Source organism: Oncorhynchus mykiss, chromosome 13, assembly GCF_057628025.1.
Source record: "Oncorhynchus mykiss isolate SJ-2025 chromosome 13, ASM5762802v1, whole genome shotgun sequence".
Taxonomy (NCBI): Eukaryota; Metazoa; Chordata; class Actinopteri; order Salmoniformes; family Salmonidae; genus Oncorhynchus; species Oncorhynchus mykiss.
In genome coordinates this window covers 65,488,253-65,513,416 of record NC_143034.1, presented here as the reverse complement: position 1 = coordinate 65,513,416, position 25,164 = coordinate 65,488,253, and the positions used below count along the sequence as shown (strand labels likewise).

At 42.0% G+C, this 25,164-nt stretch overlaps 3 protein-coding genes across 10 annotated transcripts; all 3 read right to left on the bottom strand.

Annotated features, from left to right (window-relative positions):
- Positions 1-3,801, bottom strand: LOC110486895 (uncharacterized). The gene is made up of 5 exons (XM_090194538.1): positions 3,702-3,801; positions 3,049-3,192; positions 2,496-2,876; positions 448-588; positions 1-32 (listed from the first exon to the last, which is right to left on the bottom strand). Exons 2-5 carry the CDS (start codon positions 3,083-3,085, stop codon positions 1-3), a joined length of 591 nt encoding a protein of 196 aa, XP_090050664.1. The 5' UTR covers positions 3,086-3,192; positions 3,702-3,801.
- Positions 3,802-4,093: 292 nt separating this feature from the next.
- On the bottom strand, positions 4,094-7,923 carry LOC149978971 (uncharacterized). The gene is made up of 5 exons (XM_090197191.1): positions 7,830-7,923; positions 7,203-7,346; positions 6,652-7,032; positions 6,099-6,239; positions 4,094-4,624 (listed from the first exon to the last, which is right to left on the bottom strand). Exons 2-5 carry the CDS (start codon positions 7,267-7,269, stop codon positions 4,479-4,481), a joined length of 735 nt encoding a protein of 244 aa, XP_090053317.1. The 5' UTR covers positions 7,270-7,346; positions 7,830-7,923; the 3' UTR covers positions 4,094-4,478.
- A 978-nt stretch (positions 7,924-8,901) lies between these two features.
- On the bottom strand, positions 8,902-25,059 carry LOC110486901 (uncharacterized). Of its 8 annotated transcripts, XM_090197194.1 has the most exons (11): positions 24,893-25,021; positions 24,247-24,326; positions 23,694-24,074; positions 23,213-23,353; positions 22,768-22,806; positions 11,094-11,929; positions 10,735-10,973; positions 10,154-10,391; positions 9,959-10,049; positions 9,716-9,874; positions 9,381-9,613 (listed from the first exon to the last, which is right to left on the bottom strand). In XM_090197194.1, exons 2-6 carry the CDS (start codon positions 24,281-24,283, stop codon positions 11,817-11,819), a joined length of 711 nt encoding a protein of 236 aa, XP_090053320.1. In that variant the 5' UTR covers positions 24,284-24,326; positions 24,893-25,021; the 3' UTR covers positions 9,381-9,613; positions 9,716-9,874; positions 9,959-10,049; positions 10,154-10,391; positions 10,735-10,973; positions 11,094-11,816. The 8 variants fall into 8 exon arrangements, with proteins under 8 accessions (XP_090053319.1, XP_090053318.1, XP_090053320.1 ...); XM_090197193.1 differs by lacking the exon at positions 9,381-9,613 and adding an exon at positions 8,902-9,220 and having other exon boundaries at positions 9,959-10,391; XM_090197192.1 differs by having other exon boundaries at positions 9,322-9,613; positions 9,959-10,391.
- Positions 25,060-25,164: the final 105 nt, after the last annotated feature.

The window sequence follows — 25,164 nt, the reverse complement described above, 5'->3', positions numbered from 1 at the left end:
TCAAACAGAGTCTTCCTGTGTCACTGGTTCATCTGGAAAGGGAAACCAGAAGCAACCTTTTACAGGGGTTGATACTGTGTGCTCTATCATGGTTGGTGATTTGTTACAGAGACAATAGAATAACAAATCCTGAATTCCCATCTGGGGAGGAGAAGGAGAGCAATAGAGAAACTAAAACAATAAAAACTAAACTAAGTCATCTTGTCTGAGTTAGTTCTCCATTCCACTTATTCTACAGCAACATCCTGGCATTTAGCCAGAACAGAAAGTACTCTACTAATCTTCCCAGTACTCTGCATTCCTCTCTGCGGAGACTGAAAAGCAGGGTCATGTTCACTAGGCATGAAATGGAAAGAAGCAGTCTGAAATGGGGAAGAACTATCTGAATAACTTCTTGAAGCATTTTTGCAACAGTGTGCCCTAATGGACATGACCCTGGGTGCTCACCTTGTCTGAGTCTTCTGGCTTGAAACAGCTTGAGAAGCAGCAGTCCAACGGCAAGAGAGCCTACTACCACACATACAGCAGCCACACTCATGTAACTGTTCTTTGGAATCTCCTTTTCAGTGCTGGTCTCGTACTGTAACACTAACACACAAAATCAGAATCATTATAAATGAAAATCACGTCACATTCAGGTATGCAATCAATTAGGTCATGTTTGTAGGGTATGTCAATTTATATTGGATACTAACAGAGGTTAATGTGAGAAAAAAAAAAGCACAAATTCTTGATGGATCCTCTGCACAGTGGAAATCATGATGCAAAAAGGAGAATACTAAATGGTCAGTGTTAGGGTGTGAGGAAGGCACTTTGAATTCAAAACTACACTGCTCAAAAAAATAAAGGGAACACTTAAACAACAATGTAACTCCAAGTGAATCACACTTCTGTGAAATCAAACTGTCCACTTAGGAAGCAACACTGATTGACAATACATTTCACATGCTGTTGTGCAAATGGAATAGACAACAGGTGGAAATTATAGGCAATTAGCAAGACACCCCCAACAAAGGAGTGGTTCTGCAGGTCGTGACCACAGACCATTTCTCAGTTCCTATGCTTCCTGGCTGATGTTTTGGTCACTTTTGAATGCTGGCGGTGATTTCACTCTAGTGGTAGCATGAGACGGAGTCTACAACCCACACAAGTGGCTCAGGTAGTGCAGCTCATCCAGGATGGCACATCAATGCGAGCTGTGGCAAGAAGGTTTGCTGTGTCTGTCAGAGTAGTGTCCAGAGCATGGAGGCGCTACCAGGAGACAGGCCAGTACATCAGGAGACGTGGAGGAGGCCGTAGGAGGGCAACAACCCAGCAGCAGGACCGCTACCTCCGCCTTTGTGCAAGGAGGAGCACTGCCAGAGCCCTGCAAAATGACCTCCAGCAGGCCACAAATGTGCATGTGTCTGCTCAAACGGTCAGAAACAGACTCCATGAGGGTGGTATGAGGGCCCGACGTCCACAGGAGGGGGTTGTGCTTACAGCCCAACACTGTGCAGGACGTTTGGCATTTGCCAGAGAACACCAAGATTGGCAAATTCGCCACTGGCGCCCTGTGCTCTTCACAGATGAAATCAGGTTCACACTGAGCACATGTGACAGACATGACAGTCTGGAGACGCCGTGGAGAACTTTCTGCTGCCTGCAACATCCTCCAGCATGACCGGTTTGGCGGTGGGTCAGTCATGGTGTGGGGTGGCATTTCTTTGGGGGGCCTCCATGTGCTCGCCAGAGGTAGCCTGACTGCTATTAGGTACCGAGATGAGATCCTCAGACCCCTTGTGAGACCATATGCTGGTGCGGTTGGCCCTGGGTTCCTCCTAATGCAAGAAAATTGTAGACCTCATGTGGCTGGAGTGTGTCAGCAGTTCCTGCAAGAGGAAGGCATTGATGCTATGGACTGGCCCGCCCGTTCCCCAGACCTGAATCCAATTGAGCACATCTGGGACATCATGTCTCGCTCCATCCACCAACGCCACGTTGCACCACAGACTGTCCAGTAGTTGGCGGATGCTTTAGTCCCAGTCTGGGAGGAGATCCCTCAGGAGACCATCCGCCACCTCATCAGGAGCATGCCCAGGGGTTGTAGGGAGGTCATACAGGCACGTGGAGGCCACACACACTACTGAGCCTCATTTTTACTTGTTTTAAGGACATTAAATCAAAGTTGGATCAGCCTGTAGTGTGGGTTTCCACTTTAATGTTGAGTGTGACTCCAAATCCAGAGCTCCATGGGTTGATAAATTTGATTTCCATTGACAATGTGTGATGTTGGTTGTCAGCACATTCAACTATGTAAAGAAAAAATAATTTTATAAGAATATTTCATTCATTCAGATCTAGGATGTGTTATTTTAGCGTTCCCTTTATTTTTTTGAGCAGCGTATGTGTAAAGCCCTTCGTTTTTCCTGACTGGGAAATACTCAGGGCCCGACCTATAAACGTTGGGACTCCAAAAGCTTTGAGCTGACCTGTGAGGTTACCTGTGAGCTTACCTGTGACCTTCAGCATGAAGTTACAATGTGTGATTCCACTGTCAGTGTTCACCACACACTCATACGGACCCTCGTCTTCAGGCTGGGTTTCTTTGACCAACAGGGACACAACTTTGTCTTTCTCATTGGCAGGTGGCATGGGAAGCTGATATTTTGGGTTCAGCTGCAACCTGGGATTGGAGGATTGTTGATTGAATATGTTGCATATGAACACAGGTCCACCTTTGTGAAGATCATTCTGGTCCAGCCTCCGCCACACGACCAGCTCTATGTTTACAATACCAGGAGATATCCCATTGAAGTTCAAAGAGCACTCCAGGACTGCATCCTTCCCAGAGTCCACCTGGATGACCTGCTTCAACTCTGGGCCCTGACTTAGACCTGTTTAAGCACTAGATAGAAAAACACAATTAAACAGGACTGTGGTACAGAAAATGTTACATCTGACAGTGTAGTTTGGATAAAACAAAACTCCTGGACCATTCGTTGTGAGCATTTTGGAAGTTGTGGTGTTGGCAAAAGTATTACAAATTGTGCATGCATAATGACTTACTTTTGGATGTCTCCATCCCAGTGATGAGGAGAAACATGAGTGGACAAGCTGAAGACTAATGCCATGTTAAGGCCTTTCTCCTTAGTAGAAAAACAAACAGGGGTTCTGTGAAACAGTGGTCTCTCCACAGGAAAGGGTTCACACCTGACAATCAGTGGTTGAGCCAAATTAAAATCTGAGAGCAACAGTGGATAGCCTGAATAATATGCATTGACTAATACAAGCATTGCCTTTTTTTGCTCGCTTACTAAAAGCGAGCAGGGTCAATGTACAAAAAATAAAGTCTCACACTATATACACTCCCAACAATTTAAAGAGTAAACCTAACAACCAACGTTTTGGCAAAAATCACATTTTATTTGTCAAATAATACTTGTCGACTAACAGTGACACGCTTACTTACGGGCACTAATCAACAATGCAGAAAACGAAATTACAGAACAAATTAAGACAGGCAATACAGTGAGTTTAAAAAGAAAAACCCACTGCATTGGCATTGCAGAAATTATTGTTCTTGGGTTGACGCATTCAATTGTTGGGAGCATATAGTGTGATTTTACTGTTAGTCAACACCTCTACAAACATGTGGGTGTCATGCGTTTTTCTAGACTGTTCAGTTACGACCAAAAGTTACGCAGCAAAATAATACTTACAATTTGATTCCAATCTCCCTATAGTCCAGTCCTCGTGGCAAATCTTACGAGCTAAGAAATTACTTTCACTTTGTGGTTCAGCCTAGTTTTGACTGTTCCCAGCAGTGGGAAGGAGGGGGTAACTCATTCCACGCCGAATGTGTTTCAGACGGTATCAGCCCCCCCATGTGGACATTATTATAAAAGTGCTTTGGAAGTGTCTTAACATGTAAAATGGGATTTATCTGTAAAAAACAGGCTGACCAAATTGTTACTCAGATCTTTCACTTATGGCTTCAAATAGTTGGCTTACAGTAAATTATCCATGGGGTATAACATGCATAACTAAAAACATTTGAGAGCCACAAAATACATATTTCCTCCGATAAAAATTAAACCAGGAGCAAAATGAACAAATTCATATCAATCTTTATTGTATTTAGAAATTCACGCATCAAATCGTTTTTGAATACTTTTCTTTACCATTTACAACAGGGCGAGAATGAGACAAGCAAAAACATGCCCTTTCCATCAGGCGCAATATAGGCACACTACAGAATGGACTGAAATGGGGGGAGGGGAAAAAGAGATACATAAAGTGCTTCTGTCAACGGTTCTCTTTAATTAGGAAAAAAGTAAAAACATGAGGGGGTTGGCAGGTAGGGGGGAAATTCCATGGCTCAGAGGGGACGTGGTGGATTGTATCAGACAGTGGGGAAGAACAGTGGGACTGAGGTGGGGAAGGGGGAAATGGGGGCAATTCTTTCAAAAATAAAAACGTTCCAACAAAACCAGACCTCAACCCAGGATGAGGCTGGACATGCCCCCTGGGGGGTTTCTTCGGCCGGAGGGGGCGGCTGCGTTGGCGGCAACTCCCGAGGGGGCAGAGGGCTGTGGTGCCTCCTCCTTCTGCTCCTTCTCTTCAGGTTCCTCGGGGCAGTCTACTTTACCACACAACACAGAGGAGACGACACTATCAGGGTCATAACTACCTGGCCCACTGATCAGAGATCTGATATGACTCAGGCTGAGTTCACACAGGCAACCGAACTGATCTTTGGCCCATTTATTGGCAAGAGAGCGGATCTGATTGCCCAAAAGGTCAATTGTGGTAATAAAAAAATGAATAAAATCAGTCTTGGGCTGCCTGTGTAAACACAGCCTATGATCTAGCAATGCTAGACTGGAGAGAGGCACAGCACTTCCTCACTACAAACACATATCTTCAACAAAAATATAAAATGCTGCATGAAACAATTGTAAAGAATATACTGAGTTACATTTCATATGACCTAAAATCAGTCAATTTAAATATATTATTTAGGCCCTAATCTGGGAATACAGATATGCATCTGTTGGTCACAGATACCTTCAAAAGAAATGGGCCTTGAGATCTTGCCATCTAAGCATTACAATTGTGTTCGTTGTCCTTAGCTTATCTGCCTAAAACATAACCTCGCAGCCACAAACAGGGCACATTGTTCACAACATTGACATCAGAAAACCACTTGCCCACAAGACACCATACACATGCTCAGCGGTTGGACACTGCCACATTCCCTAAAACAACATTGGAGGCAGCTTATGGTAGAGAAATGACCATTAAATTATCTGGCTACAGCTCTAGTGGAGATTTCCTCAACTTGAGACATCTGAGGCATAGTGACAAAACTGGCCTTTTACTGTCCCCAGCACAAGGTGCACCTGTGTAATGAGCATGCTGTTTAAATCAGCTTCTTGATATGCTACACCTGTCAGGTGGATGGGTTCTCGTCAAAGGAGAAATGCTCACAAGGGATGTAAACAAAGTTGTTCACAATGAGAGAAGATATTTCTGCATATGGAACACTTCTGGGATTTTATATTTCAGGTCATGAAACAAACACTTGACATGTTGCATTTATATTTATGTTCAGTGTAAATATCATCCAAACCTTGAATTGATAGGATATCTGATAACAGTAGCACTTTGGTTGTAGCAAGGACAACCTGATGGGTCCTGCTACCACTTTCCAAATGACAGCTAAACAGAACCAATAGCAAGGGATAGATTCAGAAAAATGTGCTGCTTTCAGTAAAATGTGCATAAATGTACTAGCATAACTCAAATCAAAGCAGATGCAATAAATTGAACTCAACACTCCTCCAAGCATCTCCAACAAATCTCCAATTTGTTCTTAACTGACTTGCCTAGTCAAATAAAATAAAAAAATATCATGGCATTTAGCTAGGACAGGAAGTACTTAACTAATCTTCCCAGACCTCCACATTCTTTCTGTGGAGACTGTGAAAAGCAGGGTCATGTTCACTAGGCATGACATGGAAAGAAGCAGTCTGAAATGGGGAAGAACTATCTGAATAACTTCTTGAAGCATTTTGCAACAGTGTGCCCTAATGGACATGACCCTGGGTGCTCACCTTGTCTGAGTCTTCTGGCTTGAAACAGCTTGAGAAGCAGCAGTCCAATGGCAAGAGAGCCTACTACCACACATACAGCAGCCACACTCATGTAACTGTTCTTTGGAATCTCCTTTTCAGTGCTGGGCTCGTACTGTAACACTAACACACAAAATCAGAATCATTATAAATGAAAAGCACATCGCATTCAGGTATGCAATCAATTAGGTCATGTTTGTAGGGTAAGTCAATTTATATTGGATACTAACAGAGGTTAATGTGACGAAAGCACAAATTCTTGATGGATCCTCTGCACAGTGGAAATCATGATGCAAAAAGGAGAATACTAAATGGTCAGTGTTAGGGTGTGAGGAAGGCACTTTGAATTCAAAACTGTGTAAAGCCCTTAGTTTTTCCTGACTGGGAAATACTCAGGGCCCTACCTATAAACATTTGATTCCAAAAGCTTTGAGCTGACCTGTGAGGTTACCTGTGAGCTGACCTGTGAGGTTACCTGTGAGCTGACCTGTGAGGTTACCTGTGAGCTGACCTGTGAGCTGACCTGTGAGCTCACCTGTGACCTTCAGCATGAAGTTACAATGTGTGATTCCACTGTCAGTGTTCACCACACACTCATACGGACCCTCGTCTTCAGGCTGGGTTTCTTTGACCAACAGGGACACAACTTTGTCTTTCTCATTGGCAGGTGGCATGGGAAGCTGATATTTTGGGTTCAGCTGCAACCTGGGATTGGAGGATTGTTGATTGAATATGTTGCATATGAACACAGGTCCACCTTTGTGAAGACCATTCTGGTCCAGCCTCCACCACACGACCTTCTCTATGTTTACATTACCAGGGGATTTCTCACTGATGTTCACAGAGCACTCTAGGACTGCATCTTTCCCAGAGTCCACCTGGACGACCTGCTTCAACTCTGGGCCCTGACTTAGACCTGTTTAAGCAGTAGATAGAAAAACAAAATTAAACAGGACTGTAGTACAGAAAATGTTACAACTGACAAGTGTAGTTTGGATAAAACAAAACTCCTAGACCATTCGGTGTGAGCATTTTGGAAGTTATGTTGGTAGAAGTACTACAAATTGTGCCTGCAGAATGCCTTACTTTTGGATGTCTCCATCCCAGTGATGAGGAGAAACATGAGAGTGGACAAGCTGAAGACCAACACCATGTTAAGGCCTTTCTCCTTAGTAGAAAAAAACAGGGGTTCTGTGAAACAATGGTCTCTCCACAGGAAAGGGTTCACACCTGACAATCAGTGGTTGAGCCAAATTAAAATATGAGAGCAACAGTGACTCAAGCATTGACTCAACATGCTATTTTTGCTTACTAAGCTAGCAAAGGTCAATGTACAAAAAATAAAGTCTCACACTATATACACTCCCAACAATTTAAAGAGTAAACCTAACAACCAACGTTTTGGCAAAAATCTAATTTTATTTGTCAAATAATACTTGTCGACTAACAGTGAAACGCTTACTTACGGGCACTAATCAACAATGCAGAAAACGAAATTACAGAACAAATTAAGACAGGCAATAAAGTGAGTTTAAAAAAAACCCCACTGCATTGCAGAAATTATTGTTCTTGGGTTGACCCATTCAATTGTTGGGAGCATATAGTGTGATTTTACTGTTAGTCAACACCTCTACAAACATGTAGGTGTCATGCGTTTTTCTAGACTGTTCAGTTACGACCAAAAGTTACAGCAGCAATAAACAAAATACTTACAATTTGATTCCAATCTCGCTATAGTCCAGTCCTCGTGGCAAATCTTACGAGCTAAGAAAATACTTTCACTTCGAGGTTCAGCCTCGTTTGACTGTTCCCAGCAGTGGGAAGGAGGGGGTAACTCATTCCCACGCCGAATGTGTTCCAGACGGTATCAGCCCCACCATGTGGACATTATTAAAAGTGCTTTGGAAGTGTCTTAACATGTAAAATGGGATTTATCTGTAAAAAACAGGCTGACCAAATCGTTACTCAGATCTTTTACCTATGGCTTCAAATAGTTGTCTTACAGTAAATTATCTGTGTGGTCATACTTGAGTAAAAGTAAAGATACCTTAATAGAAAATGACTCAAGTAAAAGTAGTCACCCAGAAAAAGTTCTACTTTAATAAAAGTCTAAAAGTATTTGGTTTAAAATATACTTAAGTATGAAAAATAAAAGTAGAAATCATTTAAAATTCCTTATATTAAGCAAACCAGATGGCACCATTTTCTTGTTTTTTTAATGTTTTTTTTAATGGTTCTCTACCAGTGGTGTAAAGTGCTTAAGTAAACATACTTTAAAGTACTACTTAAGTAGTTATTTTTAGTTATTTGTACTTTACTCTTTATATTTTTGATTACTTTTACTTCACTACATTCCTAAAGAAAATAATGTACTTTTTACTCCATACATTTTCCCTGACACCCAAAAGTACTTAAATCGTACCATCTGGTTTGCTTAATATAAGGAATGTAAAATTACTTATATTTTAGCAATTACATTTACCTTTGATAAATAAGTATACTTAAAACAAAATACTTTTAGACTTTTACTCAAATAGTATTTTACTGGTTGGCTTTCACCTTGACTTGAGTCATTTTCTATTAGGGTATCTTTACTTTTACTCAAGTATGACAGTTGGGTATTTGTTCCACCACTGTTCACTACATAACATATCTTCTACTCCCAGACATAGAGGTGAATGGTTCACCACATAACATAACCTCACCACAACATATTTAACAGCAAATTATATAACATGACATCTCCCTTAGAAAGCTACACTGTGGAGGAAGTGTGTATACACACCTGATTCAATAATTATGGTCTAAATTGAAGACCATGGTAAATTGCTTGTTGAATCAGGTTAGTGTGGGTCTGGTCAATTGCTTGTTGAATCAGGTTGGAGTGGGTCTGGTCAATTGCTTATTGAATCAGGTTAGAGTGTGTCTGGTCAATTGCTTATTGAATCAGGTTAGAATGGGTCTGGAACTAAAGACAGTGCACACAGCACCTACTGTTGGTAAACTTCAAGTCAGGGTGTGAGAACAACTCTCTCTAGTGGGGGGGAGAGGTGTCTGCATAAAGCCAACAATTTGGGTACTTTTGAGGGCCAGGCCTCAGAGAGCTGGAAACACAAAAGGAAACATTTCTGGGCCAAACACTGGAGCTAAACCTGATACAGGAAATATCCTATTAGAAAACAGTTCATCACTGATCTCAAGTGAGGTACCCATACATAAAAGTTGTATATTGAGATGCTGTATATGGTGGTACATTAAAAATGCTTTTCTATATTTTTTGTAATGCACGTTCATATATTAATAAAATATTGATTTACATATTGTACATCTGTACAGTATGTAACATATAGCAACTATAAATGATGATAGAACATACAGCATATTAAATTAATGTGAACATCAAGACATGAAGTAGAGAGGGATACTTTTTTCAATCGTTTTTCTATGCTGAAGTCTGAAATATTCATGTGTGGATATGGTCCCTCTGGGCAAATGGCCTGTGAGACTAAATGAAAAACAGTGCTGCTACTTCAACCACTTGCTATGCAACTGTAAAAAGCTCCGTTTATGAAATCAATTAACTTTGGAAGGATTCATACCAAAGTAGGGTAGAGTTCCAGGGGCAAGTTTCTGTCATCTGTGCCACGAAGGTGGAGTGTTGGGCAGGGAACTGTCAACGGAGCTGGCTTGATGGTGTTGAGGTGGTCCCATCAGAGTAGAGCATCCTGGGATATTTTTCCCATAGACCTGCTGTTAGACTAGAGGAAAGATGTTAGCAGGCAGGAGATCACCAGAGAAAGCGATAATTGGCTGGCACAGCATTTCAATTAAACCATATTCACCTGCTTTCCTGAAGTAAGGATTCCCCCCTTTGGGAAGACCAGAGTTCCCCAGATACATTCCCATCGGGGGAGGTGGTGGTACAGGCTTGTTCTGTAAACCACATCAACAAATTCTCCAAATGATTAGTACCATTCTCACAGTTAAAATACAATGATCAGGCGCTATTTTTAACTGACATGATTTAAAGTGAATACCTCAGCCTTGGGGTCAGTTTTGTGTCTACAAAGAATATTTAAACAGGTTCCTTAAGGAGTGGTCTTTCTCATCAGATAGATGAATCTACTTCCCTCTCCTGAAGATCCATCATCCACTGTTCTGAAGCGCTACAGCAGGTGTCTCAGGCTCAGCCCCCGGCCGGCTGCCAGTCTGGCTCTGAGGGTTGGCCTCGGTGATGGTCATTATGGAACAATGCACCACATCTACTCCAGGTATCTGTGACAAGTGGGAGAAGTCAGTCCACTCTACTCATGTCACCATACAGAACAACCACTAATTACATTTTTTATGTATTTTTATTTAACCTTTATTTAACTAGGCAAGTCAGTTAAGAACAAATTCTCATTTACGATGACGGCCTACACCGGCCAAACCCGGACGACACTGGGCCAATTGTGCGCCGCCCTATGGGACTCCCAATCACGGCCGGTTGTGATACAGCCTGGATTCGAACCAGGGTGTCTGTAGTGACGCCTCTAGCACTGAGATGCAGTGCCTTAGACCGCTTCACCACTCGGGAGTAGCAATTTCCTTACTCATAAAAGAAAGCTTAAATTACCCTTTCTCTTGCAGTAGAAATCTCCACATGTGGTATTCACTCCATCATTCCACGTTGGTCCCACCATGGTGGTGATTGGAGATGGTGTTGGAGCATTGCATTGGTCGCAGGGACGCTGACTGTTGGGAGGGTGGTAGGGATGCCCACCCTCTGCGCAGGGATGATATCCTGGTATTGAGCTACCCCTGCATGTACTTCATCTCCTGCTGCAAGTTGTTCAGCAGGACCTGAATCTCACCCTAGAGGACATCAGGAGATTTAGCAGACTGACACAAAGAGAGAGGCTTCACACCATGCCCATTGGACCATCTTTAGGATTCTTTCTCACCCAACTCCAATTTCATAAGGACAAACCTTACCTTGTGAGATGCTTCATGACTGACGGGACATGTCCCTGCTCCTGTGAGCTCTGATGGGACGTGTTCCTGCTCCTGTGAGCTCTGATGGGACGTGTTCCTGCTCCTGTGACCTCTGATGGGAAGTGTTCCTGCTCCTGTGAGCTCTGATGGGACGTGTTCCTGCTCCTGTGAGCTCTGACGGGATGTGTTCCTGCTCCTATGAGCTCTGATGGGACGTGTTCCTGCTCCTGTGAGCTCTGATGGGATGTGTTCCTGCTCCTGTGAGCTCTGATGGGACGTGTTCCTGCTCCTGTGAGCTCTGACGGGATGTGTTCCTGCTCCTGTGAGCTCTGATGGGACGTGTTCCTGCTCCTATGAGCTCTGATGGGACGTGTTCCTGCTCCTGTGAGCTCTGATGGGATGTGTTCCTGCTCCTGTGAGCTCTGATGGGACGTGTTCCTGCTCCTGTGAGCTCTGACGGGATGTGTTCCTGCTCCTGTGAGCTCTGATGGGACTTGTTCCTGCTCCTGTGAGCTCTGACGGAACGTGTTCCTGCTCCTGTGAGCTCTGATGGGACGTGTTCCTGCTCCTGTGAGCTCTGATGGGATGTGTCCCTGCTCCTGTGAGCTCTGACGGGACGTGTTCCTGCTCCTGTGAGCTCTGATGGGACGTGTTCCTGCTCCTGTGAGCTCTGACGGGAAGTGTTCCTGCTCCTGTGAGCTCTGATGGGACGTGTTCCTGCTCCTATGAGCTCTGATGGGATGGGTCCCTGTGAGCTCTGACAGGATGGGTCCCTGCGAGCTCTGATGGGATGTGTCCCTGCGAGCTTTGATGGAATGTGTCCCTGCTCCTGTGATCTATGATAGAGGAAAGTGAGCCAGATTAGAGCTCTATGATTCAGCAATGAAACATTCAGCACCCCATGACTATTGAAATGTACTAAAGTCGAACCTTGCTCCATTGCTAATTATTTACAGGGGTCCCCATCATTTTCCATTGCCCATATTGTGATTCCTATAAAAGCTGGAGAATTTGGTCAAGTTACCAGAATTTTGCAATCAAAGAGTCTAAGAGTAGCCGTTCAGTCCATATAATCTTATTCATATCAGCACTTCTCCTCTGGAACTCTTTGCTTTATGAGATGCAATACGATACAGTATCACAAAATTCCATGCCAGCAGATTGGATAATTGTTAAGATATTTTATCAAGGTTTAAGATAAATGATTAAATAATTCTACCCAGAAACTTAACCATTAGGATTAGAGGTTATGTAGCATGAACAAGGAGTAATTCAAAATAATAAACACAGCTCCAACTGGGTTGGAGGGGGGACGAGAGGAATGCATGTGTGTGCCTAACAAAAACAAAGAGGATCCTTAAACTATGTTTGAACCGACTCAGCTATAACTCTGTGGATATAAAATAAGAGAGCGAGAACCCCTCCAGGTTTTCCGTATCTGGGGGGGACTGGAACTGTCAGCTAAGTGGTAATAAACTGTGATGAGACTTCAGGAGATAATCCAGATTTAGTGTGTAATGTATGTGCGTTAAGGGGTTGGAATGGACTTTTGAAGCTGCTTTTTCTTTGTCGGAGAAGAGGAGGGACATCTAAAAAGCTATTGGACAAAATATGAGGTACATAAACCAAGGTACATGGTATTATGACCAGAGCTCTCGGGAATAAACGCTATTGGCTAATTTTGGTTGACTGGTCTCTGTCTATTTTATGCAAATAAGGATCTTACAAATTCTCAGAAACGGACAGAGTGTTTTAAATTGAATTGGTTAATTAACACATAAGAACTAAATTCATCTTACATAATATAGCATGACTGGTAATGTAAGTCATTCTAGAGTTCCAAATTGGCCTACAATCCCAGCATGAATGCCCACTGTCATTGGTGCACGCGAAAGTCTAATAGCGCGAGGCCACCATGTGTCCAGGTCAGAATGTAAAGTTATAATTTCATTCATCTCAAGTTAAATCAGATAGAAACCACAAATGCAATAGTTCTGATAACACGTATATAACATCTAAAACACTAGAGGTTTCATGATGCTGGTTTCTAAACCAAAGTAGATCATTTTAAGATTGTTCTACACATCTGTTGAGGTCTCTATAAGCTTCAATATGAGGTCGTAAACCTAGCATGAAAGTGCATCCATGTAGCTGTGTGGGCTAATTTAGTCAACATGTTTGCCTTGAGTAAGTTGAGCCAATGGCCATGGGGTAAGTTGAGCCAATGGTTGAACCAATGGCAAGTTGAGCAAATGTTTCTTCCCAGGCGTAATGCAAGGCATAATCGCTGGGATATGAGGTAACAAGGAGCTCCAGCCTTAGAATTGGGGATGACGTACTGTCCTTTGAGTGACAGAAAACTGAGCCAATCATGACAGAAAACTGAGCCAATCAGGCGCAACGCTCTGTATTTTCCACTGGCTGCCCCACCACCACAGAAAGCACTGAGCTAGGCTGAAACACCTGCATTTTGGAGCTGCCTTACTCAAGAAAGCAAAAAAGAGATCATGTTTTTATGCGGATTTATTAACTCAATTACTTTTTTTTTTACATTGTTTGCAAACTGATATGTGTCACGTATTAATGCCCAAATAACATACAAAACAGGCAAGACCCCCACCCCCCCCAAAAAAGTGTGGGCCCTGCCCCACCTGCCCTGAATGACGGGTCTCCACTGGTTGACATCATGTTTGAATGACTACCCTTTCCTCTGTCCATATCTGTAAGATCCCTCAGTCAAGTAGGGAGTTTCAAGCAGAGATTCAACTAGAACGACCACGAGGGTTTCTAAAGCCTCATAAAGGGCAGTGATTGGTAGATGGCTAACAATAACAAATCAGACGTTTAATATCTCGTTAAGCATGGTCAAGTTAATAAATGCTGTGGATGATGTATTAAACCACCCAGACCAGTGGAGGCTGATGAGGGGAGGATGACTCATAGTAATGTCTGGAATGGAGTAAATGGAATGGTATCAAACACATCAAAGAAATGGTCCCCTCTGCAGTCTTTACTGGCCCAGACACACCAAAGATACAGTCGTCCTTCTGAACTAGAGGATAGGGAGGGAACTGCTTAGGGATGTCACCATCAACAGTGACAAGCCACGGGGGTCTGACAACTTGGATGGAAAATGACTGAAAATAATAGCGGACCATATTGCCACTCCTATTTGTCATATCTTCAATCTAAGCTTACTAGAAAGTGTGTGCCCTCAGGTCTGGAGGGAAGCAAAAGTCATTCCCCTACTCAAGAATAGTAAAGCCCTCTTTACCGCTCAAATAGCTGACCAATCAGCCTGTTACCAACAATAAGAATATTTCGAAGATAAATACACAATGCAGAGACAGAGGACGAGAAGTCAATAGAGTAACAACGATCAATGGAAATAGTGGTTTTTCTGTAATAGGGAATTATCTATGGAAATAGTTGGTTTTCAGTTCAACATCTGTTAGGAGTCCTGAACTTACGGTGTGGCACGTTCCCATTGGTCCAACCTGAAATAGGATACCGTTTTATTGCAAGTAATTCTAATTGGTCAAGCACAGGATAGGGCTGGGTTATAAACTACACCCTGTCCCTTTGTTCTGTGGAGAACCACAGGAGATAATCACTGGGAGAGCATCACTGAGGACAGGGGAGAATGACCATCTACCTCCCCGTATGATTTGTTCTCCTCGAATAAACCTATTTTCCTCCCCCTGATTTACTTGGGGTCTGTGTTATTCTTAATAACATCAACTGCTAACATTTGGTGCCGTGACACGGATGAATTAGACTCAAAAACAACAAGAAAAACCTATCAACTGTGTGTTGATCCAGTTTGAAGTGAACACAAGTCTTTATGGGTAACCAGACCCTACAAAAACAATTTGTGTTCTAAAACAGAGGTTTGAGTCCTGAAAATGGGTTATATACATATGTGTATGGGGTTAAATAAATATATAAACATAGAGATATATATTATACAACTTTTGAAGTTAATATAATGCCATTGTTAAGTGAGAAAACCACTCTAGAAAAGGGCGGAACAGCTCCTCCGGATGTGAGCATGAAAAATATTTTAAATTCACTGTCTAGTGATATGAAGAACCATTTCAAAGTAGAGGAGTGTAGGCAAGAGATAATAAATAAATATTTTGTCATTGTTGACAAAGATGGAATATGGAATCTGTCTGATATACAAAAAGCTTGGGGAAAAATACAGAAAATATCTAATTCCTTGATAAAGACACAATGGTCTTTAACTGTATTAGCCGAAGTAAGGAAGCGGGATGAGAAATCATTTCTGGAGAATCATGGATAGGACATTGCAGAGAAAAAAAAAGAAGTGTGAAAGCTCTTGGTGGACAAATCTAAACCTTGAAGACAAGGGTCATAAAACCAGACTTGGCTCCAACATGTGGAGGACCCTTTGTTCCTTCAATCCACCCTCAGGCTGAGTTGCGCAAGGATGATCGGGTTTCAAGCATCTGGTCAGCACTGCCTGGCTTTGAGTCAACAGATAGTGACAGCGGTGACGAACAATGTCTTAGGCCAACCAGGCTGTAAAAGGTAGTAAAGAGAAACCTCCATTGACAGTAATCACACATAAATCAGCATTTACAAAACAGTTGGATGAATGGTCGAAACTTTGAAACATCCCTGAGAAATGGGTATGAAAACATGGGACCATTTGAAGCGTTATAAGAAACTCAACTATCAACATCCTTATGATGGGTTCCAGTTATTAGCCTTTGTTTTTAACAAGCGTGAAGATGGTGTAGTTGAAGAAAAGGTTTATAGAGCTGTGGGTGGTGAAGAGCAAGATGTGGTTGATGGATGGAGAGCCATACATGTTTTCCTTAAGGGTCTGACCAATGCAACCACCAACTGGGGAGAGAGAACCAAATGTGTTCAAAAACCAAAAGAAGCGTTTGTTGAATTGAAGGAAGGTTTAGATCAGAGGTGGTCAGACTCAGTGGCTTACCTGAAATGGGAGATGAAGATACACTCAATTCCTCCAAAAATGGGCAATCACTCATCAGCTGATCCAATCCATACATGATGATTAGCAAAAAACTTGTTTCCACAACTAATGACTGGGAGAGGCAAAACTACGGCGACATCACCGACAGGTTGTCACGACTGGACAGAGACATCAATCAACATAATAAACCGTCTGTTATCAGAGTTGTGCAGGTTCCGAGTGAAAGACAACAGCCCCAACGACACAATGCTGATGCAGAAATTGAAGAAGCTTTCTCCGGCTCAGCAGCAGAGTTTGCTGGATGCTGTGGAGGGAAACTAATAGACTCCCTCTTACGTACCATCTCAGCTGAAATCGGATGGAATATATGTGAACATGATGGTTAATAACTTTGCAGTAGATTTTTTGGTAGATACGGGTGCTGAAGTCATTGTATTGCCCACATCTTATGCAAAACATATATGTCCTCAGTATTCGGGCAAGAAGATGGGAGCAACAGGAGTGGAGGGGAAGACAGATATGAAACAGACCAAACCATTATCAATTTCTATTGGTCCAAGGAAGATTGATGCATGGGTGTGGATAGGCTCATTTGAACAACCTATTTTAGGCCTTGATGTTATTATGCAACTTGACTCTATACTGAACATTTCTGAAGGAAAAGTGACATTACAAATTAGACAACTCCAGGAATCTATAGTTCAGAACCATGCTATCTGGACTACGAAGAAAAATGACTGTGGAAATGGAACCAGTGTGCTTGACAGGTGTTGTCCCAACTCAGACAAAACAATATCCCATTAACAAAGAAGCTACGGACGCTACTAAAGTAGTGGAGGCTCCTAACATCACCATACAACGTGGCACACCATGAAATCCAGCTACTCTGATGTATCCTACAGATACCACATTACTTGAACACAACTGTTGTGAGTTGGATTTGGATCAGCTCTCTGATAGCTTTATAGAGTCATTAGTTGGAAAATCCTGAATTGATCTTATACACAGACAGTTCAAGGCATTGTGGAGCCAGGATATTATATCTGATGATAGGACGACATAAATTGTATCTTGGAAAGTCTACACATTCTAGTTATCAGATTCACATGGAATTCTTGTGCAATTTTCATTTTTAAATATGAAACTATTTGTGAAAATTTGAAATGTAATTTTAGCTTCTAAATGAAATAATTGTTTTCTTAAAGTAAACTATGATCACTCAGTGGCCACGCCCAAGTGAACAGACATTGGTTGAGAAATTTGAAACACCCTTCAATCCCCCGCTACAAAAGCCCGTTGACGAAAGTCAACCTTGGGTTCCCGATGACGTGAGGACTTATACGTGAGGACTCATACGTTTATCAACTACAACCTATCAAAATTAACTTTAGTTCCCGACGACGTAGGACTGGTGTCCATATGTTCAAAAGGGCTAATTTCAACGTGAAGGTGACGATCACCACGCTGGAAAGATGAATTGACTACACCAGCCAGAATATAGCATGAGCTGAGTATGGCAACTTGGTATGAACTTTGAACTCTTATTCACTAAAGAAGTGATACATCCTAGATGTCGAATTATCAGCAGCAACTGTAAACGTGCGTAGCCTAGGAAATGACGGACAAACTCTTCAGAACGACAGGGTACTACAACGTATCCATTCTACCACACGACGACAGACTACAACGTATCCGCCCAGAAATATTCTTCAAAGGACAAGGGAGATCTCTGCTGGTCAACCCAGCCTTCCATCTTCGACCAATCTATCGAAACGCAGCTCAGAGTAAAAATGTTTCTTGCATTTTCCTTTTTCCGAATGGGTGGTTATTAAGAATGCATAAGATTCCAAATTTACGATAGCATAGCTTCATAAGGTCCGATAGAGAACCAATCCTTTTGTTCCTCAGATTCATCCTGTGCATATGTAATTCTGTGTGATTTATTTAGGTATTTAGTAAATAAATAATTAAACCAAATGTTGTATTGCTGATTCAACTTGTTAGCCAGGGTTTGTGACGATAACCAAGAATTTTACGACGTTCAGATGAGACTGAATAAGGTGACAATTAATAATTGACTGCTATTGATATAAAAGATTAACAGATCTTTAAGTGTTTATTCGGAAGACAACAGCTCTATAAACATTCTTCCGGGGTTCCCCCGACTTAATGACATTTACAGTGCCTTGCGAAAGTATTCGGCCCCCTTGAACTTTGCGACCTTTTGCCACATTTCAGGCTTCAAACATAAAGATATAAAACTGTATTTTTTTGTGAAGAATCAACAACAAGTGGGACACAATCATGAAGTGGAACGACATTTATTGGATATTTCAAACTTTTTTAACAAATCAAAAACTGAAAAATTGGGCGTGCAAAATTATTCAGCCCCTTTACTTTCAGTGCAGCAAACTCTCTCCAGAAGTTCAGTGAGGATCTCTGAATGATCCAATGTTGACCTAAATGACTAATGATGATAAATACAATCCACCTGTGTGTAATCAAGTCTCCGTATAAATGCACCTGCACTGTGATAGTCTCAGAGGTCCGTCAAAAGCGCAGAGAGCATCATGAAGAACAAGGAACACACCAGGCAGGTCCGAGATACTGTTGTGAAGAAGTTTAAAGCCGGATTTGGATACAAAAAGATTTCCCAAGCTTTAAACATCCCAAGGAGCTCTGTGCAAGCGATAATATTGAAATGGAAGGAGTATCAGACCACTGCAAATCTACCAAGACCTGGCCGTCCCTCTAAACTTTCAGCTCATACAAGGAGAAGACTGATCAGAGATGCAGCCAAGAGGCCCATGATCACTCTGGATGAACTGCAGAGATCTACAGCTGAGGTGGGAGACTCTGTCCATAGGACAACAATCAGTCGTATATTGCACAAATCTGGCCTTTATGGAAGAGTGGCAAGAAGAAAGCCATTTCTCAAAGATATCCATAAAAAGTGTCATTTAAAGTTTGCCACAAGCCACCTGGGAGACACCACAAACATGTGGAAGAAGGTGCTCTGGTCAGATGAAACCAAAATTGAACTTTTTGGCAACAATGCAAAACGTTATGTTTGGCGTAAAAGCAACCCAGCTGAACACACCATCCCCACTGTCAAACATGGTGGTGGCAGCATCATGGTTTGGGCCTGCTTTTCTTCAGCAGGGACAGGGAAGATGGTTAAAATTAATGGGAAGATGGATGGAGCCAAATACAGGACCATTCTGGAAGAAAACCTGATGGAGTCTGCAAAAGACCTGAGACTGGGATGGAGATTTGTCTTCCAACAAGACAATGATCCAAAACATAAAGCAAAATCTACAATGGAATGGTTCAAAAATAAACATATCCAGGTGTTAGAATGGCCAAGTCAAAGTCCAGACCTGAATCCAATCGAGAATCTGTGGAAAGAACTGAAAACTGCTGTTCACAAATGCTCTCCATCCAACCTCACTGAGCTCGAGCTGTTTTGCAAGGAGGAATGGGAAAAAAATTCAGTCTCTCGATGTGCAAAACTGATAGACATACCCCAAGCGACTTACAGCTGTAATCGCAGCAAAAGGTGGCGCTACAAAGTATTAACTTAAGGGGGCTGAATAATTTTGCACGCCCAATTTTTTCAGTTTTTGATTTGTTAAAAAAGTTTGAAATATCCAATAAATGTCGTTCCACTTCATGATTGTGTCCCACTTGTTGTTGATTCTTCACAAAAAAATACAGTTTTATATCTTTATGTTTGAAACCTGAAATGTGGCAAAAGGTCGCAAAGTTCAAGGGGGCCGAATACTTTCGCAAGGCACTGTACATGATTAGTTTAATCAGGTAATATTAATTAGAGAATTAATTTGATAAAATAGCATGTCATATCATATAATTCATAGTAAAGACACAACAATATGCATGTAAATCTCTCGTGGCACAAAGTGGAGGAGAGATTTGTTGTGCTTGTTTCAGTAAGAAGTGTTGACATGCTGAATGCACCGAGGTGTCTGTTTAAAGTACTGAGACACAGCTCGGACACCCATGCATACCCCACAAGACATGCCACCAAGGGTCTTTTTACAATCCAGAACAGACTATGGGAGCCGCACAGTACTTCATGGAGCCATGACTACATGGAACTCTATTCCACATCCGGTAACTGATGCAAGCAGTAGAAATCAGATAAAAATACACCTGATGGAACAGTGGAGTGTGAAGATACACAGGCACAGACACACATACTGTACACATGATAAGACACGCACTCTGCACACACGTACACATAGATTTTGTATTGTAGATATGTGGTAGTGAGTAGTGGCCTGAGGGAACACACTTAATGTGTTGTGAAAAGTGGTATGAAATGTAATATTTTAAATTGTATATAACTGCCTTAATGTTCCTGGACCCCAGGAAGAGCAGCTGCTGCCTTGGCAGGAACTAATGGGGATCTTTATTAAATACAAATACCATGAGCCCATTGGTGTTTTTATAACACAGCTACAGAGTTCAATGGCTGTGATGGGAGAAAACTGAGGATGGATCGACAACAATGGAGTGACTCCACATAAATAACCTAATTGACAGCGAAAATATGAATAAAATATATTCCAAAACATGCATTGTGTATGCAACAAGGCGTTAAAGTAATACTGCAAAAAAAAAAAACTTATTTTCAAGCATGTAGGTGGCTGGTTCATGGTACGGGTATGCTTGACATCGGCAAATACTAGTTAAAAAGAAACGGGATGGAGCTCGGCACAGGTACAATCCTGGAGGAAAACCTGTCTGCTTTACACCAGACACTGGGAGAGGAATTCTCCTTTCAGCAGGACAATAACCTAAAACACAAGGCCAAATCTACACTGGAGTAGCTTACCTAGAAGACAGTGAACGTTCCTGACTGGCCAAGTTACAGTTTTGTACTTAAATTAGCTTGAAAATCTATGGCAAGACTTGAAAATTGCTGTTTAGCCAAGATCCCAAAAACCTGAAGAATTATGAAAATAATAAGGGACCAATATTGCACAATACAGGTGTGCAAAGCTCTTATTTACCCAGGAAGACCCACAGCTGGTGTTTCTACTATGTATCGACTCAGGGGTTTGAATACTTAAAGGTATTGTAATGACCTGGCTAGATCATAAAGATACAATTGTCCAGACAGAGGGTTGAGTTGACGAATTCACGGTTTATTAACCCAACTCCACACAGGCTACTGTTCGGCCATAGCCCACGCCAAATAAATGAAGGATATCCATATAAACAACCGTGACCATCTCTTGTGAAGACCAGAAGTAAGAGAGAACAATGGCTAAACATGGCCTTAAACCTGCGATGCTCCACCCCCCTGCTGCTCCACCAGCCACCAGGATGCCCGGCACAAGAACATTCCAGGCATTCCCGTGGTTGGCAGATAGCAGATTGACTGGCATGTTGGACCCCGCGAACACTGCGTACTGGTAAGTACAACAACACCAACAGCATAATACATAACACAGCTGTTTGGGTCGCTACAGTATTTTTATGTTATTTTTTCTTCCACTTTGACAGAGTATTTTATGTAGATTGTTTACAAAAAAATGACAATTAAATACATTTGAATCCCACTTTGTAACAATAAAAAACATGGCATTTGTCAACTCAAATGAACTAAAACACAATATTGGCTTCTGAATAAATGACTTCTTCAAATTGTGATGCACAAAGTAAAGGTGTTCTGTCAAGATCAATTTCACACACTGCTACTGTATCACACTAGTGTCTTCACTGTCAAATCAATGTCCACTAAATATGTGCATTTGTTTTATATCAGGTTTTAGTTACAATATATAAAACAATTATGAAAGAATAGTCTGGTGTGATTAACAACTACAGACAATGCTGCTAACAATTAGCTTGGTAGCAGGACAATGCGTGCACTCCATTTCTCCTGCAGAGGGGGAACAGAATAGTGTTGAGCCAGATTGCTCCCTCCTCCAGGCAAAGCATTCACATTCAGTTAGCGATGTGATGTGAGAGACAGAGCAGACATGACATCGACAGAGAAGAGAGCCCATGGCACCCCTGATAATACATCTGTCGCTATGAAAACGGTCCTGTCCTGGTGCTGGGGTTGTGCTCTGCTGGGACTGCTGTATCCTGAGGCTCTGGTTCCACAGGGGACAATAGGAACACTGTTATTTTTTCAATTTAACTAGGCAAGTCAGTTAAGAACAAATTCGTATTTACAATGATGGCCTACCCCGGACGACGCTGGGCCAATTGTGCGCCGCCCTATGGGACTACCAATCACAGCCGGATGTGATGCAGCCTGCCAACCACGAGAATGCCCGGAATTTTAAAAATGTTTAACCTTTATTTAACTAGGCAAGTCAACAAATTCTTATTTTCAATAACGGCCTAGGAACAGTGCCCCTGTTCAGGGGCAGAACGACAGATTTGTACCTTGTCAGCTCGGGGGTTTTGAACTTGCAACCTTCCGGTTACTAGTCCAACGCTCTAATGGAAGAGGATTCCTGTCCAAACTATCAAAGTGTATCAAATGTCTGTAAAATGCACTTTATAAAATGTTTCACCAACCACCAGGCTACCCTGGGGCGGCAGGGTAGCCTGGTGGTTGGTGAGACATTTTATAAAGTGCATTTTACAGACATTTGATACACTTTGATAGTTTGGACAGGAATCCTCTTCCATTAGGTAGACAAATAACATACTCAAACATACCTTCTGGCACAACAGAGTCCTCTTGTATCAAGGGTTCATCTGGAAAGAGAAACCAGAAGTAACCTTTTACAGGGGTTAGAGTGTTGGACTAATAACTGAAAGGTTGCAAGATCGAATCCCCAAGCTGACAAGGTACAAATCTGTTGTTCTGCACCTGAACAGGCAGTTAACCCACTGTTCCTAGGCCGTTATTGAAAATTTGAATTTGTTCTTAACTGACTTGCCTAGTCAAATAAAAATATCATGGTATTTAGCTAGGACAGGAAGTACTTAACTAATCTTCCCAGACCTCCACATTCTTTCTGTGGAGACTGTGAAAAGCAGGGTCATGTTCACTAGGCATGACATGGAAAGAAGCAGTCTGAAATGGGGAGGAACTATCTTAATAACTTCTTGAAGCATTTTGCAACAGTGTGCCCTAATGGACATGACCCTGTGTGCTCACCTTGTCTGAGTCTTCTGGCTTGAAACAGCTTGAGAAGCAGCAGTCCAATGGCAAGAGAGCCTACTACCACAAATACAGCAGCCACACTCATGTAACTGTTCTTTGGAATCTCCTTTTCAGTGCTGGGCTCGTACTGTAACACTAACACACAAAATCAGAATCATTATAAATGAAAATCACGTCACATTCAGGTATGCAATCAATTAGGTCATGTTTGTAGGGTAAGTCAATTTATATTGGATACTAACAGAGGTTAATGTGAGAAAAGCAAGAATTCTTGATGGATCCTCTGCACAGTGGAAATCATGATGCAAAAAGGAGAATACTAAATGGTCAGTGTTAGGGTGTGAGGAAGGCACTTTGAATTCAAAACTGTGTAAAGTCCTTAGTTTTTCCTGACTGGGAAATACTCAGGGCCCTACCTATAAACATTTGAGTCCAAAAGCTTTGAGCTGACCTGTGAGGTTACCTGTGAGCTTACCTGTGACCTTCAGCATGAAGTTACAATGTGTGATTCCACTGTCAGTGTTCACCACACACTCATACGGACCCTCGTCTTCAGGCTGGGTTTCTTTGACCAACAGGGACACAACTTTGTCTTTCTCATTGGCAGGTGGCATGGGAAGCTGATATTTTGGGTTCAGCTGCAACCTGGGATTGGAGGATTGTTGATTGAATATGTTGCATATGAACACAGGTCCACCTTTGTGAAGACCATTCTGGTCCAGCCTCCACCACACGACCTTCTCTATGTTTACATTACCAGGGGATTTCTCACTGATGTTCACAGAGCACTCTAGGACTGCATCTTTCCCAGAGTCCACCTGGACGACCTGCTTCAACTCTGGGCCCTGACTTAGACCTGTTTAAGCAGTAGATAGAAAAACAAAATTAAACAGGACTGTGGTACAGAAAATGTTACATCTGACAGTGTAGTTTGGATAAAACAAAACTCCTGGACCATTCGTTGTGAGCATTTTGGAAGTTGTGGTGTTGGCAAAAGTATTACAAATTGTGCATGCATAATGACTTACTTTTGGATGTCTCCATCCCAGTGATGAGGAGAAACATGAGTGGACAAGCTGAAGACTAATGCCATGTTAAGGCCTTTCTCCTTAGTAGAAAAACAAACAGGGGTTCTGTGAAACAGTGGTCTCTCCACAGGAAAGGGTTCACACCTGACAATCAGTGGTTGAGCCAAATTAAAATCTGAGAGCAACAGTGGATAGCCTGATTAATATGCATTGACTAATACAAGCATTGCCTTTTTTTGCTCGCTTACTAAAAGCGAGCAGGGTCAATGTACAAAAAATAAAGTCTCACACTATATACACTCCCAACAATTTAAAGAGTAAACCTAACAACCAACGTTTTGGCAAAAATCTAAATTTGTCAAATAATACTTGTCGACTAACAGTGAAAATCTTACTTACGGGCACTAATCAACAATGCAGAAAACGAAATTAGAGTACTAGATAAGAATGGCAATACAGTGAGATAAAAAAATAAATAAAATCACTGCATTGCCGAAATTATTGTTCTTGGGTTGACCCATTCAATTGTTGGGAGCATATAGTGTGATTTTACTGTTAGTCAACACCTCTACAAACATGTAGGTGTCATGCGTTTTTCTAGACTGTTCAGTTACGACCAAAAGTTACGCAGCAAAATAATACTTACAATTTGATTCCAATCTCCCTATAGTCCAGTCCTCGTGGCAAATCTTACGAGCTAAGAAAATACTTTCACTTTGTGGTTCAGCCTAGTTTTGACTGTTCCCAGCAGTGGGAAGGAGGGGGTAACTCATTCCACGCCGAATGTGTTCCAGACGGTATCAGCCCCCCCATGTGGACATTATTATAAAAGTGCTTTGGAAGTGTCTTAACATGTAAAATGGGATTTATCTGTAAAAAACAGGCTGACCAAATTGTTACTCAGATCTTTCACTTATG